This window comes from Trifolium pratense, linkage group LG6 (assembly GCF_020283565.1).
Source record: "Trifolium pratense cultivar HEN17-A07 linkage group LG6, ARS_RC_1.1, whole genome shotgun sequence".
NCBI lineage: Eukaryota > Viridiplantae > Streptophyta > Magnoliopsida > Fabales > Fabaceae > Trifolium > Trifolium pratense.
The window spans coordinates 13648105-13664152 of NC_060064.1; the positions used below are offsets into that span (position 1 = coordinate 13648105).

The window sequence follows — 16048 nt, forward strand, 5'->3', positions numbered from 1 at the left end:
CTTCTTTTAAACATTCGTTTTAAAATCGTGTAGTCAATATAGAATATCTTAAGAGTACATGTTAGCAAGTTTTTGTAGAATTTTTATGGGAATACGTAAAATCAACGTATTGGAAGTTGTAGTGTTTAATTTTTTGAATAATTTTTTTTATAAATAGAATGCTTAAAAAGTGTCTCGAAGACACTCATTAGCAAGACCCATATTATATAACGTTGTTCTAAAACAAAACTCATGATAAAGGGAAAAAAACACAATATTTTTATTTCAGTTGAATTTAACTCAGTTGATAGGGACATCACACTTTATATGCAAGCGTCAAAGTTCGAACCTGGACACCCAACTAATCTATTTTAAGTGCGAAATTTCTAGCTACCGAGCTACTAAAAATAATAAAAACACAATTAATATTTTTTTTTCTTTTGGTAAAACACAAATAATTTTTATGATATCATATCATATGTAACCAAAAAATAATTTTTATGGTGTACTTATCTGACACGCAGAAATAAGATTGCGTCAAAGCCAGACGGCAAAAAACAGAACAAAAGTAGGTCCCACACACTCCTCCAAAGACACACAAAACAAAGTTAAACAAAATCTTAAAACAAACCCATTCTCATCATCATTCACTAGTACTACACTTCATTCATTCATTCACAATTCACTTCACTTTTCAACAAACCTTCGAAGCAAAGCCAAATCCAATACCAACATCACTCTATCATTTGCTTCATTTTTCAGACTTATTCAATCCCCTTACTCTATAAAAATAATCAATTCTTCACTCACTTTTTCAGCTCATAATTAATATACATACAAACATGTGAGTCTCTTTCTGCTTATCAACAGTTTTAATTTTTATGTTTTTGTTAATTTTTTCGTGTATCAGAAATTGAGAAGAACTGTTGTTTCTTTGTTTGATCATGTTGTTGACTGATTCATATTTTGTGTTTTCTGTTTACTGTTATTATTGATTAATTTAATCATACACATTTTGATCAATTTTTCCATTAAAGTTGACTTAAAACAGTTCGTTAAATTACTAAATTATCAATTTTTTTAGGTTTAATTATGATGTTAGTCCTACAATTATAGTGTATCTTGGTTTTAGTCTTGTAAGTTTTTTTGTTTGGATTCAGTCCTGCTTTTAGTTCTGGTGTTATACGTGGCCATTATAATTATATAATCACGCCACCAATTGGTAGTTGGTCCGGTGATTGACACTGGACTTGGTAGGGAGACCACGGTTCGATCCCCGCGACTGCGATCAGAAGGGGGCTGAAAGCCTGGAACCACTTGAGAACTGACCCCAAAATCAGGTTAGGCGGTCCAGTGGGCCGGATACTGGTGGTGAAAACAAAAATAAAAATTATACAATCACGCTAAATAGCTCAATACAGTGGTGTTATGGATTAAAAACAACAGTTTGTAGGACTGAACCAAACAAAAAAGTGTTATATTTGCATGGAATAAAATTATATTTAAACCTGTATCTTGTAACCGGAATTTCATCAATTTTAGCTGAAAATAGAAAATGGGGTCGGTTATTATTGTCATATTATAAGATCAAGCGGTGGTGGGGTGGCACATAGTACAGTTTTGTTAGTTAACTTGTAACATATGTTTCCTTTTTTGTTCAAATTTGATTACATAAATTCTGTTGTATTTTGTGTTGGTTTATTTCTATTTCTGCTATATATAACTGTTTAGTATTCCTATTAATTTCAATTACATTTTATTGTTGTGAGTGCAGATAGATTGAATGTTGTGAAGAGAAAAAATGGGTTTCTCCAAGGACTCATGGTGTGTTTTTATGCTGCAATTGTTCATAGTGGTTTGCCTTATAGTCCAAAGTTTTGATGTTAAAGTGCACGCTGATCTGAACGCGACACTAACTGTAAATGCTTCCCTAGCATCCGGAAGGCGAATACCGGATACACTTTTTGGAATATTCTTTGAGGTGAGGATGAATGTGTATCTTGCAATTGACCAAATATTGTTAATTAATTGACATGGTTTATGAACTCAGTTATTATCTTATTCTAAAAGCTATACAATATTATCTTAGTTTCTAGATAATTATCTTTAATTATAGGTGTGCATGTTTATACTAGAATCAACGATGCGTCCACCATTGAAACAGCAGAAAATAATGAAATTCTTGAATTTGATTTTGATCTACAGGAGATCAATCATGCTGGAGCTGGTGGATTGTGGGCTGAGCTTGTGAGCAACAGAGGTCATTTTCATATTCTCTAAGATTTTAAATGACTAAACTTTCACTAGAAGGTTTCTCCGCGATATTTTAGAGGCTTAGGGTGTTTTATATATATGAATAAATGAATGTTTTATTGTTTATCATGGTGTTCGTTATTGATAGGCATTTTCTAATATAACTGAAACATCAAGAATTCTTGTTTCAGGATTTGAAGCTGGCGGCCCTAACACTCCTTCAAATATTGATCCTTGGTCAATAATTGGAAATGAAACATATATTAATGTTGAAACTGATCGTACATCTATCTTTGAACGTAATAAGGTTGCACTTCGATTGGAGGTGTTATGTGACAGTACTTGCCCTGCTGATGGCGTTGGCGTTTATAACCCTGGTTTCTGGGGCATGGTGAGACTAATTAATACCCTTACATCAATTTGATCTTAAATTCACAAAGTCTGTGCTGTCATTTAGTTTCAATCATTAGGTTATGAATTTTGTTTGATCCTTATTTGGTGATCTTTCAGAATATTGAGCAAGGGAAGAAATACAAAGTTGTATTCTACGCTCGTTCATCAGGAGCACTTAATCTAACAGTTTCATTGACCGGATCTAACGGTGTGGGAAACTTGGCTTCAACTGTGATCACGTGAGATCCACTTTTATGTGCTATAGAGATTTGACGCGTAAAAGTTATCTATGATTAGTACTAATAGTTGACCTTGCAGGGGTTCTGCATCCGATTTTTCAAACTGGACGAAGGTGGAGACTGTATTGGAGGCCAAGGCAACAAATGGAAACTCAAGACTTCAATTAACTACAACCACAAAGGGTGTGGTATGGTTGGACCAAGTGTCTGCTATGCCATTGGACACATATAAGGTTGGCCTATACCTTGAATTTGATTACTTTTACCATATAAGATAATGTTTTGAGCCTAATAATTAACAGATATCAAATTTTCTTTGAAAATTTGATAAAAAAGATTAGTATTCACACGTGCTAGTTGTTGTAATAGATTCTCAATAATTAGCATTTATGTTTCTCAATAATAGTAAAATTGGTAACAGTGTTGTCGATAGCGGAGAGCCAAAATCTCACACAAACAGCCGTTTTGTGGTGCCACAAGAGCGGATTATGGTGGAAAAACTTACCATATCGGCCAATATTTACCATATCGAAGAGGCCAAAATCCGCCATGGCCAGTATTCGATAACACTGGGTGGTAAGGGTAGGGAGGGTGAATTATTTGTTCCATCAGAAAGTGATTGTTAATTAGCATTTTCTTTCTATATATATTTTTATATACACATCATCCTTAAATATACCGTAATTAGCCTTCGTACATTGCGGTGATTACATATCTTTTAATATTTGTGATATAAATAATGTTATCGAAATAATATTGCATTGTCTTTAACTTATGATATGTGATGCCAATGTTAGTAGTACTGCATTGTCCTCCCCCACCCTATTAACAAGATATTCATCCTTGATTTTGCACAGGGACATGGTTTCCGAAATGATCTTTTTCAAATGGTGGCAGATATGAAACCAAGTTTTATCAGATTTCCGGGTATGCATAAAGTGATTCATATTGAGACATCTCAAACCTGGAATTCTTAATTATGTGCTTTAGTCTTGCATCTGCAATGTGGCGTGCTTACTTGTAAGAGTAGAAAATAGATAGGAATGTGAAAGCAGAATTTGCATTTTAATTGTAACTCATAAATACTTGGTAGATAGCATATAAAATAAAGAAATAGTTAATCAATTTTAAACCATTCTACTTATTGTTAAATTTTTCAGTACATATTGTAGTTTAAGTAAGCACTAAGCATCATTAGTAATGTTAATTCCAGTTCACTCTTCTAGTTTGTGTAAAAGCAATCTAATTACAGATAAAATAACTTTTCGGAATGTTGTTTTACATTACATTGCATCAGGGGGTTGTTTTGTCGAAGGAGATTACTTAAGGAATGCGTTTCGTTGGAAAGCATCCGTTGGACCTTGGGAGGAGAGACCGGGACACTTCGGTGATGTATGGAAGTATTGGACTGATGATGGACTTGGCTATTATGAGTTTCTTCAAGTAAGTTCCTCTTTTCAAATATTGATTTCGACAATTTTGATGTTCGTATTTAGTTAAAATGCTTTCAATTTGTGCCATGCAAGTAAAATAATAAATATTATTTATTATTGCTGTTGAACAGCTATCAGAAGATTTGGGCGCTTTACCAATATGGGTATTTAATAATGGTAATTTCGTGTTTATCTCCGTGGACTAAGTTTGTTTATAACAACCTGAATTAGTAAATTTTTGTTTATTTTCTAATCGAGATGTTTCATTGTAGGTGTCAGCCATAATGACGAAGTTGATACATCCTCCGTCTTACCTTTTGTGCAAGTATGTTATCTCACTTTTTTTATTTATTATTACTTTATCTTTTTCTGTTAATGAAAGTTGGCTTAAGAATATTGAAATGTTGTTTACAGGAAGCCCTTGATGGACTAGAGTTTGCGAGAGGTGATCCGACTTCAAAATGGGGTTCCCTTAGAGCTGCTATGGGACACCCGGAGCCATTTAACCTAAAATACGTTGCTGTTGGAAACGAGGATTGTGGAAAAAAGAACTATCGTGGTATGCGTGTTTTTCTCATTTAATTTTTAAGAAGAAAATGTGATTGTTCTTTGTTATAACATAACACTTCGGATTATTTATGCTAACATGTCGCACAAAAACTACTGTTGGGTTTATTATTAATATGCAATGAGTGGATATTTCTAATGCAAAGTTTTGGATTTTGATTTTCTTCATTTAATCGAATCATAGAAATCTGATGCCACTTCTTTTTCTATTAAATATTTTGACGACCAGGAAACTACCTGAGATTCTACAGTGCAATACGACATGCTTATCCAGATATCCAAATTATCTCAAACTGTGACGGTTCTTCAACTCCTCTAGATCACCCTGCTGATCTGTATGATTATCATGTAATATATCTTAGCACAGCTTTTCGATTCGGATATAGACACATAGATCGAATTGTAGTATCTTATCTGACTTTTTTTCTTCCTTCCTTTTAGATTTATACGAACGCGAATGACATGTTTTCTAAAGCTACAGCGTTTAATCGAGTAACACGAAGTGGTCCAAAGGTTTTATGAACTCTCTTGAACACCCTTCTATTTTATTGTTTGTTGGCATCTTTGCTTTCGTGCTCAATCCGGTTGAACACTTTACAGGCATTTGTAAGTGAGTATGCGGTGACTGGAAATGATGCCGGGCAAGGAAGTCTTTTGGCAGCCCTAGCTGAAGCCGCATTCCTTATTGGAATCGAAAAAAACAGGTTTACTGAGATTTTTTATAGATTTTTCTATTAAAAAATTTACATAGGAGGTAGACACCGTCCATCCTTGAAATTTTGCACTTTTCCCATGTCGAATATGAAAACCATATTGAAGAGACTTTTATGACATAAGGCTACATCAATTACAACCATTTTAATCTTCTCAACATACTAGGCATATATATCATACCCTAAATAATGCATATAATGTATTTAATAGAAAAATGTCCGACCGGCTACAAAACATAACAATGATTAAATCAGCATGAGATATTCAACTAGTTCGCTAAATATTGTTCTCATTATTTTCATTTATTTTTTCTTCTTTTTGGTGCAGTGATATTGTCAATATGGCTAGCTATGCTCCACTTTTTGTAAATGCCAATGATCGGAGGTAATTTCGTCTGATTTTAAGCTATAAAGTTAACTGTATCTTGATTTACCCGCTCCTTTAAATAGATAAAGAAATTATGCACAATTGTACCTTCTCGATGGACCAACTAAGGTTTTGTCAAATTCTTTCATTAGGTGGAACCCCGATGCAATCGTATTCAACTCTTTTCAGCACTACGGAACTCCTAGCTACTGGATGCAGTTATTTTTCTCAGAGTCAAATGGAGCAACATTTCTGAATTCAACACTTCAAGCGACTGCTTCAAATTCACTAATTGCATCAGCAATTACTTGGGAAAATTCTGCTGATAAGAAAACTTACATACGAATAAAGGTAACGAAAACAACTTTGCATCCGTTACACATTTCTGAGTCATCTTATATTACTTTTTAAAATTGAGAATCAAGTTTTATCGCCTTTATATAGTTAAGGACATAAAGTGTCTTACACAATGATTTTTTATTGATCTCACTATTTATTGCATACTTTTTGCAAGTTGGTTAAGTTATGCACAATCAATGTGTTGATTTCTGAATGGAGAACAGTAACAACTGAACTTAAGTTTTGTCCACTAATTATAAATGGATTTGTTGTGTCGTAATCGTAAATGCTTTCATTAGCAATGTCATCGTCGCCTTTAAACAATTAACTTTTGCAGGCTGTGAACTTCGGTGCCAGCACTGTGAACCTTAAGATTTCTTTCAACGGATTAGACCCAAATTCATTGCAGTCATCTGGATCATCAAAGACTGTGCTTACATCTCCAAATTTAATGGATGAGAACTCTTTCGTGCAGCCAAAAAAGGTAACTCAAACTTCTCATTTTTAATTGAGCCAATTTCTTCTTCCTCATGTTTCAATATGCACGCTAGTACCGCTGGAGTCTAGTGCAAGTAATTTGTGCACAGGGTGTGTGAGTGTTGTAAACTCCGGACACAAAGTTCAATTCCTAAGCTTAATAAGAATAAAACATAACAGGCTAGTCGTCGATGATTTGTGAACGAAAAATTGTTGTGACGAAACAATAGCTTATACTTTTTGTTATTTTTAATGTTGATACAGGTGGCTCCAATCAACAGTCTACTTCAAAATGTTGGGAAGGACATGAATGTGGTAGTACCACCACATTCATTCACATCACTTGATTTGTTGAAAGCATCCAGTAATCTGGAGATGCCGGGAAGTGATTCTTCATCATGGTCTTCTGTTTAAAGTGATGATAAATTATACCAAAAAATAAAGAGGATGGAATTGGTTCTTTGCAATTGTTGCAACTAACCAAAAACATCATCTTATTTGCTTATCTACAAAGTTATGTAATTTAACAATGCTCTCTGTAAATAATAATTATCTAGTTTGGTTTAAGTTTAATTTTATGCATTTCAAGGTGAATTTCTTTTTCCTTTTCTTTAAGTTAATATTTAAGAAGTTACAAAACAAGCCAGGATCTACCCTTAAAACTTGAAACTCATAAATATTTTTAAGAGAAATTCTAGTAACACTTTTTTTTTTGATGAATGTAACACTCTTTCTTTTGAAAGAAATACAATCTAACTCTTTTCATTAATACAATGAGAAATACAATCAAAGAGAATACGACTAGACCATGTCATGACCCCTAGCTAAAATATGAGCCGTCATGTTTGCTTGTCACTTAATGAGCTTGACCTCAAAGTTCGAATTGGAATTCATCAATAACAACTTAATTGGGGAAAAAATAGAACTAACCTCAGAATTGCCACTTTGATTGGTGTGAACAGCATCCACCACAGTTTTGGAATCACTTTCAAATATGATATTAGACCAACCTCTACTAGCAGCTTCTCATATTGCCTCCAACAATGCCAATGCTTCACCTTCAACTACTGTAAGTTTATGTGCAGCATAGTTACAAACTGCTGCGACAAATTGACCTTGAGGATTGCGGATACACCAGCCCCAACTTGTATGTTATGTGTTTCCGTAAAAACTTGCATCAACATTACATCTCAACCACCCTAAAACTGATCGCTGCCACTGATATCTGTAAGGTGCAGACCTCAGTTCAGTCACGATCTGCTGGACCTGCTGACTGCTATGCGCAGCAACAGCTCCTGGTGCACGCTTCTGTACTGTGTTGACCGCGAGCCAGTCGTTCAATGTTCATCAAGTGTAAAGCTTGCATCGCTACACCTCTAGCTGAATCCTTAATCCTGTTTCAAACCCAATTGTTACAATGGTTCCACAAATACCAGGCAACTACAGCTGCAATTCCAGAATCTGTTCATCTACGTTCTTGCAAAGTTGCAAATGTCACAAAGTCTGGACATGCCACTTGATAATTGTTCCAAGGCCAGCTTCATTCCACACATGCTTACTCACATCACAACCAAAAAATATATGCCAATCATTCTCGTCACTATCTAAGCATAACAGACACGATGCTAGGCATTGTACTAAACGTTCACGAAGGCGAACACGAGAAGACAAACACTAGCCTGCAGATTGGCGGACCGACACAACATGAGGAATGTGTTTTGCCATCTCTAGTCGAGTGTGCAAACTAACTTAGGGTCTCTTTGGTTCGAAGTAGATGGAGGGGAGGAGAGGTGAGGTGAGGGAATATTTTTAATAAAGGGAAAAATATATTTGAGATTTTCTAAAAAAAAAAGAGTTTCTACAAAAAATAATATAATATTTGAGAGAGTTTAAAAAAAAAAGTATATATTCTCAAATATTAATTATTTTTTTTTAGAAACTCTACTTCTCAAATATTATATTTTTTTATGTAGAAACTCTCTCAAATATTATATATTTTTGTTTTTAAAAAAAACTCTCAAATATTATATATTTTTTTTAGAAACTCTTCTTTTTTTCTATAACTCTCTTGAATATTATATTAATTTTTTAGAAACTCTCAAATAAATATATTTTACCCTTTATTAAAAATATTCTCTCATCTCCCCTTTCCCTCTCCTCCATCTAATTTGAACCAAACAGACCCTTAAAAAAATAAAATTAAACAATGTGCGGTAAAAAATGTGCTGTTAACATTTCAGTGTAAACTGTAAACAATGTGCTGTAAAAAAAAAACAATGTGCTGTTAATTAGCATTTCTATTTTTTAATTTATTAGTACTTAAGAAAATTACCACTAATAAACAAGGAAAGGAACATAAATAGAAAGCAAAAGAACCAATGAAATTGGCAGCGCTGTAACATAAGCTACGCAAACTCTACCTCGCTCAAATATACTACTGACTCGGGTCTTCACTAATTTTTAGCCACATAAATTTTCATACTAATCACATAAAGTCTCATATAAATATAATTCAAAGAAAAAATCAACGCAAAGAAATTAACAAGATTGTTTATCCAGTTTGGTGTTGAATCTCATAGGAAAATAAAATGACTTTTTCTTCAAAAGCTAATTGCAGTTTTCTTAGGGTCTACCTTCTTATTATAATGTCTTGTGTTGCATTACAATGCAATGCTGATGCTATTGCTAACCAAACTTCAACTCTAGTTGTAGATGCTTCTGATGGATTTGGAAGACCAATTCCTAAAACACTTTTTGGAATATTTTTTGAGGTAATAGATTATTATCAAATGTTCTTCAAGACATCGAAATTTGACATCAATCATCGTATTCCAAACACATTCTATACTGTTTGAAATATAGAATTTCAAACACATTCTATATTTTTTGCAGGAGATCAATCATGCAGGCGCTGGGGGATTATGGGCAGAACTTGTGAACAATAGAGGTAATTAATTTACATTTTTTCCTCTAAAACTTCTAAAACATAACAAATTTAAATTACCAAAAAAAGTATTTATTTTAACATACTTGTACTTTTTAGTTTTTAGAGAGTAACCAATAAGTCACATTCTTTTTTAGAATAATATGGTGGCAAACACTTTTTATTTTATTTTATTATGCATAGTGTTCAAATGTGAATTTGTGTTTCAGGCTTTGAAGCTGGTGGAACACAAGTCCCATCAAATATTGACCCTTGGACCATATTTGGACCAGAATCATCTGTTTCAGTACAAACTGAGCTTAATTCTTGCTTTGAACGCAATAAGGTTGCTTTGAGAATTGATGTTCTATGTGACAATTGCCATCCTAATGGTGTTGGAATCTCTAACCCCGGTTTTTGGGGCATGGTGAGAATAACAAAAAAAAACGTCTTACTTATAAACTATGAAACACCGACACAGATATAGATATTAAACATGACACTGACAAAAAAGATAACCACATACATGTCAGATACAAAACATGTCTTCGATTTGAAGTAATTGATGATGAAATGTTGTTTCAGAATATTGTGAAAGGGAAGAAATACAAGGTAGTGTTCTTTGCTCGTTCAATAGGAGCACTAAATATGATGGTAGCATTCAGAAAAGCACAAGGTGGAGAAATATTGGCTTCTAGCAATATCAAGTGAGCACTATCATATTCTTAATAGTAGCTTATAAAAGCTTCTTTTGTAAATTGAAAATGATTATTATAGAAGTAATTGATTTTGCAGAGGTTCTGCCATAGAGGTTTCAGAATGGAAAATGTTTGAAACAATATTAGAAGCAAGTGCATCAAGTTCTAATTCAATTCTTACCTTAACAACAACTCAAAAAGGGAAGATATGGTTAGATCAAATATCTGCTATGCCTGTTGACACATTTAAGGTCTATGTTCCTTCTTTTGATTAACTTTTAGACTTTTCTAACCATTAGCTAGCGCCGACACTGACACATTGACACTGATAATTATTTAAGAAGATATAAATGATTGAATGTAATTACATGTTCAGTTTTGTGTCGGTGCGGGACACATACACAACTTCCATTTAAATGTGGCTTGAACATTAAAAACTATTAGTAAATCTTCAAATTTGTCTTGGTATAGGGACATGGTTTCCGAAGTGACTTGGTTGACATGCTGATACAGTTGAAACCAGCATTTTTAAGATTTCCAGGTATATGCATAACATGAAAAGGAAGACATTTTTTAAGACTTTTCATTCATTGTTATTTGGCTTATTAACATGTTTTAGTCATATAGCTGAAAAACTGAAAATAAATTATAATACAAAAAATTGATATCGCCCACCGTGGGGCTCGAACCCACGACCACAAGGTTAAGAGCCTTGCGCTCTACCAACTGAGCTAGACGGGCTTGTTGACTTAATTTAATTGTAATCAAATAAAGCTTATAAAATCAAGTTCATTTAATTCAATCAATCTATTTAGCCATTATAAGTTTAGAAAATACATTGTTTTGGATTTTGAGTGATGCAATTGGTGGCATTGCTACCTAACAATAATTCAAATAAGTTCAAAATTCTGATAATTCAATTTGTTGTTTTGCAAGAGGTGGTTGTTTTATTGAAGGACAATCATTAAGAAATGCATTTAGGTGGAAAGATAGTGTTGGACCCTGGGAACAGAGACCAGGACATTTTGGTGATGTTTGGAATTATTGGACTGATGATGGACTTGGATTTTTTGAAGGTCTTCAAGTAGGTGCAATAATTCAAATTTTGTATTTGTTTTATAATATTCAATCATGATTCATGATAAACCATTTTTCTTGTGCAGCTAGCAGAGGACATTGGTGCAATGCCAGTGTGGGTCTTCAACAGCGGTATATGTTACATTTATTATTCATATATTATTTATTGATATATACTATACTATGTCCGATATTAAAATTTGTGGAAAAAAAAAAACATATTTGTTTATTATAATGTAAGGACCATTGTTAAATTTTTCTCTTATGTGTGTTTAATCTTATTATACAGGCATCAGCCATACTGATGAAATTGATACAAGAGTCATTGCACCTTTTGTGCAAGTATATTTTCCTATTCTTCTTTGTTTTCCATCTCATGTTTATATTTTGATGATGCTTTTTTATTCTTTTTTAAATAATGGTATTCTTTTTTTCTTTTCACTTACCTTAATTTGTAGGATGCACTTGATGGTATTGAGTTTGCCATAGGTCCACCTACTTCAAGATGGGGTTCCCTTAGAGCCTCTATGGGACACCCACAACCTTTTGACTTAAGATATGTTGGTGTTGGAAATGAAGATTGTGGGAAGCTAAATTATCTTGGTATGCTTTCTTTTTTCCTCTTGTCTACACACATACTAGTGTTTGAATTTAATTTCACTCTCCCATTGTTAAGGGTTACTATGCTAAATCAAGTTTAATAACTTTAGGGGCGGGACAAATAGCTCAATTGGTTGAATTAAGAGTTAAAAAGTTGAAGGTCTGAGGTTCAAATTCATGAGATGATGAGAAAAAAAATTGGTTGTTTAAGTTTTATTTTTTTTTCTTCAAAATTTATGTTGATTCCATTTGAACTCTTAGCATTTTTAACAAGTTTCATAAAAATATATATATATATATATATTGGTCCCACTCCTTTCTCCCTTCACTTATTCTTTAAATCTAAACTCTCAAATTGTTAAAAAAAAATAAATCTAAATTCTCAAATTATAAAATCTAGAACAAGAAAACCTAACTTTTTGCAACAATATCTTCATTGAGGAATGAGGAGCAATGGTTTGAATTCACAAACCTAAATCTTAAGTTCAAGAACCTTGTAAGCAACTCCCATAATATATGCTCTTAGTTTTATGTTGATTATCCTATTTCTATGTTTCTTTCTCAAATATTTGTTCATTGATAAATAAATGTCAAAATTTAATCTAACTTTTTTTAAAAAAACTTATTGATTAGGAAATTACCTAGCCTTCTACAATGCAATTCGACATGCTTATCCAGCTATTCAAATTATTTCAAATTGTGATGCTTCCGCCATACCATTAAATCACCCGGCTGACTTGTATGATTATCATGTAAATATCCTATCTCTTATACTCGACAAAATATAAACAAAAATTCACTTTTTAGATTCATTAGATAATTAATATATCTAGTCTATAATAATATAGATCAGATACATTAATCATTTAATGAACCTAAAAAAAGAAATTTTGCCTATATTTTGTCACGAAGAAAGTAAGTCATAAAAAATAATTACCTTAATAATTCCATGTTTCATTTCTTTAATAAATGTACATAATTTGATTTCCAATTTGTACTCTTTCAATCATTCTTTCTCATACTCTAATTTTCTTACCAGACTTATCCTCTTGATGTTCAACAAATGTTTAGTAATGCTCATGTTTTTGATAAGACACCACGCAATGGACCAAAGGTTTGTATTAGTTCTCATGTGACACAGTAACACTCTTCTTTTTGTGTCAAAATATTTGTTTACAAGCGAACACTCTGGTACGCATCTTATTTGGATATGTACCAATATACTGCTGAGATTGATGGTTCTTATAGGTCCACAAATAATGTTTAATGTAAAAAAAAAAAAAAAAAAATATTATTTGTGAATCTATCAGTATTGTCCACCTCAACGAATGTACCGGTACATATCCAAATAAAATGTATGTCGAAGAATTCACCTCGTTTATATTGTGTTACGGTCTGGTTTTTGAATTAATGTCTTAAGTGATTGGAAGTTTGGAATGTTCTGTAGGCTTTTGTGAGTGAGTATGCTCTAATTGGAGATAGACAAGCCAGGAATGGAACCCTTTTCGGAGCTGTTTCTGAAGCTGGATTTCTTATTGGATTAGAAACCAACAGGTTAGAGTGCACCTTTATATTAACCATTGCATTGCAAGATATTATTGCAGTCATGCGGCGTATCGGATTCTTGTATTGAAAGTCTCATGATGGTGTATTAGTTAGAAGGCGTGTTTCGTTAATGGGCCGGTCTAAGGGTCAAGCAACCCAAACAATGATTTTAGCCCTCAAAAAATTCAATTTAGTTATATATATATTTGCCTAGCTTAGTTAGCCAGGATGAAGGCCTCATATCCTCCTTGACTAAAGTTTAATCTTCGGACTCTGCGTAGTTTCATATTTTCAATTTATTTTTATAAGCCTTGAGTTTTTTTTTTTTGAGGTCTAATGGAAAATTTTGATTTATGCCTCTACATTGGTTTGACCGACCCTACGTCGACTGTAACAACAAACAACATTAAGTATAGAATGTGGGAGACCGATACTTGAGACGTTGTTAATTATATGAATGTCAATTACTTTTTTTTGTTTCAAATTCAAACCATGTACAATTTCATACTCACCATTATATTTTTCCATTTTTGATGCAGTGATCATGTTGTAATGGCTTCCTATGCACCACTTTTTGTAAATGCAAATGATAGAAAGTATGTCTTTATATCTCCTCTTAAGTTTCATCTTCCATTCTTGAACTAATTGCAAAGATATGAATCAAGTAAAACTTTTGTTGCATGATGGCAACATTGAGATGTGCAATTTTTGTACTTATAGGTGGAGCCCAGATGCAATTGTGTTTAACACAAATCAAGCTTATGGAACACCTAGCTATTGGGTGCAATATATGTTTAAAGAATCAAATGGAGCACAATTTCTCAAGTCACAACTTCAAACAACTAATCACAACTTAGTGGCTGCATCTGCAATTCTTTGGCAAAACCCTCAAAATAAAAATACTTACTTAAGAATAAAGGTAACATATATACTCTTTATTTTAGTTATCTATTAATTTTGTCTAGCTTTTGTATATTTTGGTGTTAGGGTCTATTTGAGCATATCTACCGGAATAAACACCTCTGAGACTAAGCTTATGAAAACAACTTATGACATTTTGGTCTTAGGGTTTATTTTAGCATATCTACCGGAATAAACACCTCTGAGACAATGAGATTGGGCTTATGAAAACAACTTATGACATGTCCATAAGTTGTTTTCAACTTATAGCGTATATAATTGTTTTTTTGACATTTTTCATCTTTTGTTATAGAAATAGTTTATACATAAGCACTTATACGATTAGCGCTTATGCTATAAGCACTTATACATAGTCAATTGTTACAACTATTACAATATTGTCTCATGTTGTTGCAATTGATTCTACAGATTGCAAACATAGGGCACAAACATGTGAATCTCAAGATTTCTATTAAGGGATTTAAGAGCAAAAATCCAACCGAGTCAACAATGACTATTCTCACATCTAAACATGGAATGGATGAGAATAGCTTCTCCCACCCAAAAAAGGTTCATGTATTTCCTTTGTTATGAACTTGTTACATAATAATATAAGACTAGTTTATGTATCTAATATCTTGTTATATTTGTTTTGTATATATGCAGATAATACCACAACAAAGTCAACTTCAGAATCCTGGCAATGAGATGAATGTCATAATCCCTCCAATTTCATTCACAGTATTTGATATGTTAAGATAATAATAATAATGACATATAGTGTTCATAAATAAATTGTACCTAAATGTTAGGGAAATGTTACCCTTTAGATGAAAAAAATACAAAAATACGAGGACAGGTGGCAATGGATTCAGCTAACACAAGACAAGAGAAGTTTGTATAAGAATAATGAGGCAAATGAAGCTTATGTGGTGATATAGAAGCTCAAGGCAAATGAACAGAAAAAGAGATATTAGAAGGGTTATTATTGAGATGGAAAAATGTGTGAAATTTTGTAATTGATGTGAAAAAACAATGTTCATAACATATAGAATTGAATGAATAAAAATGATGTGAAGACTTCAAACTTATCTAAATGGATACCAACTTTTACTATCTATTATTTCATTTGTTCAAGTCTAATCATACACAATGACACTCAATGTTCAAACATTAGTCATAGTCTCACAACAACTACTCAATTAATTAGCTCACAAGCTTAAATCGATTATTTTTAACAACAAATATTATTAGTTAGTGTATTACGTTAGTACGAAGAGTTGAACTCGTGATCTCTTTTTCATTCCAACTCGTAGTTTTCTCTACCTAGTCAATCTATCCACTAATAGTGGCATGCAAGGTTTTCGAAAATAACCTTTGTGTGTTCACTCACCCTTTTAAGCTCACCCCTTCTCGGATTAGGCCTATGGACTAGTTTAAGTAGTTGAGACATGATAAAATTAGGGACGGTAAAGCAAGTTGATCCACCTCGTTTTGACACTCTCAGTCCCCACGGTTAACTCATCTAAAGTAAAGCGCGCAGGC

General features: G+C 32.9%; 2 protein-coding genes and 1 non-coding gene across 3 annotated transcripts; 2 read left to right on the forward strand and 1 right to left on the reverse strand.

The window, feature by feature from the left end:
• Nucleotides 1–646: 646 nt before the first annotated feature.
• On the forward strand, nt 647–7354 carry LOC123888217 (alpha-L-arabinofuranosidase 1-like). The gene is made up of 18 exons (XM_045937189.1): nt 647–823; nt 1754–1960; nt 2185–2239; nt 2424–2623; nt 2743–2864; nt 2944–3097; nt 3722–3791; nt 4162–4307; nt 4429–4474; nt 4570–4622; nt 4712–4856; nt 5094–5212; nt 5306–5377; nt 5465–5568; nt 5906–5962; nt 6097–6295; nt 6621–6767; nt 7025–7354. The coding sequence occupies exons 2-18, from the start codon at nt 1781–1783 to the stop codon at nt 7172–7174; spliced, it is 2019 nt and encodes a 672-aa protein (XP_045793145.1). The 5' UTR covers nt 647–823; nt 1754–1780; the 3' UTR covers nt 7175–7354.
• A 1768-nt stretch (nt 7355–9122) lies between these two features.
• Nucleotides 9123–15594, forward strand: LOC123888218 (alpha-L-arabinofuranosidase 1-like). The gene is made up of 17 exons (XM_045937190.1): nt 9123–9531; nt 9653–9707; nt 9914–10110; nt 10269–10390; nt 10479–10632; nt 10853–10922; nt 11320–11465; nt 11545–11590; nt 11748–11800; nt 11917–12061; nt 12692–12810; nt 13098–13172; nt 13506–13612; nt 14143–14199; nt 14324–14522; nt 14933–15073; nt 15170–15594. Exons 1-17 carry the CDS (start codon nt 9349–9351, stop codon nt 15263–15265), a joined length of 1965 nt encoding a protein of 654 aa, XP_045793146.1. The 5' UTR covers nt 9123–9348; the 3' UTR covers nt 15266–15594.
• TRNAK-CUU lies at nt 11050–11122 on the reverse strand. Its single transcript has one exon. It is a non-coding gene; the product is annotated as a tRNA-Lys (tRNA).
• Nucleotides 15595–16048: the final 454 nt, after the last annotated feature.

What these genes read in the sequence shown, in the direction of transcription:
- LOC123888217 (XM_045937189.1), top strand. Translation starts at nt 1,781, where the DNA reads ATGGGTTTCTCCAAGGACTCATGGTGTGTTTTTATGCTGCAATTGTTC. An exon ending in CCGTCTTACCTTTTGTGCAA is followed by an intron (nt 4,623 to 4,711) that starts GTATGTTATCTC and finishes TGTTGTTTACAG; the next exon opens with GAAGCCCTTGATGGACTAGA. An exon ending in CTGATCTGTATGATTATCAT is followed by an intron (nt 5,213 to 5,305) that starts GTAATATATCTT and finishes CCTTCCTTTTAG; the next exon opens with ATTTATACGAACGCGAATGA.
- LOC123888218 (XM_045937190.1), top strand. Translation starts at nt 9,349, where the DNA reads ATGACTTTTTCTTCAAAAGCTAATTGCAGTTTTCTTAGGGTCTACCTT. An exon ending in TGCCTGTTGACACATTTAAG is followed by an intron (nt 10,633 to 10,852) that starts GTCTATGTTCCT and finishes GTCTTGGTATAG; the next exon opens with GGACATGGTTTCCGAAGTGA. An exon ending in CACCACGCAATGGACCAAAG is followed by an intron (nt 13,173 to 13,505) that starts GTTTGTATTAGT and finishes AATGTTCTGTAG; the next exon opens with GCTTTTGTGAGTGAGTATGC.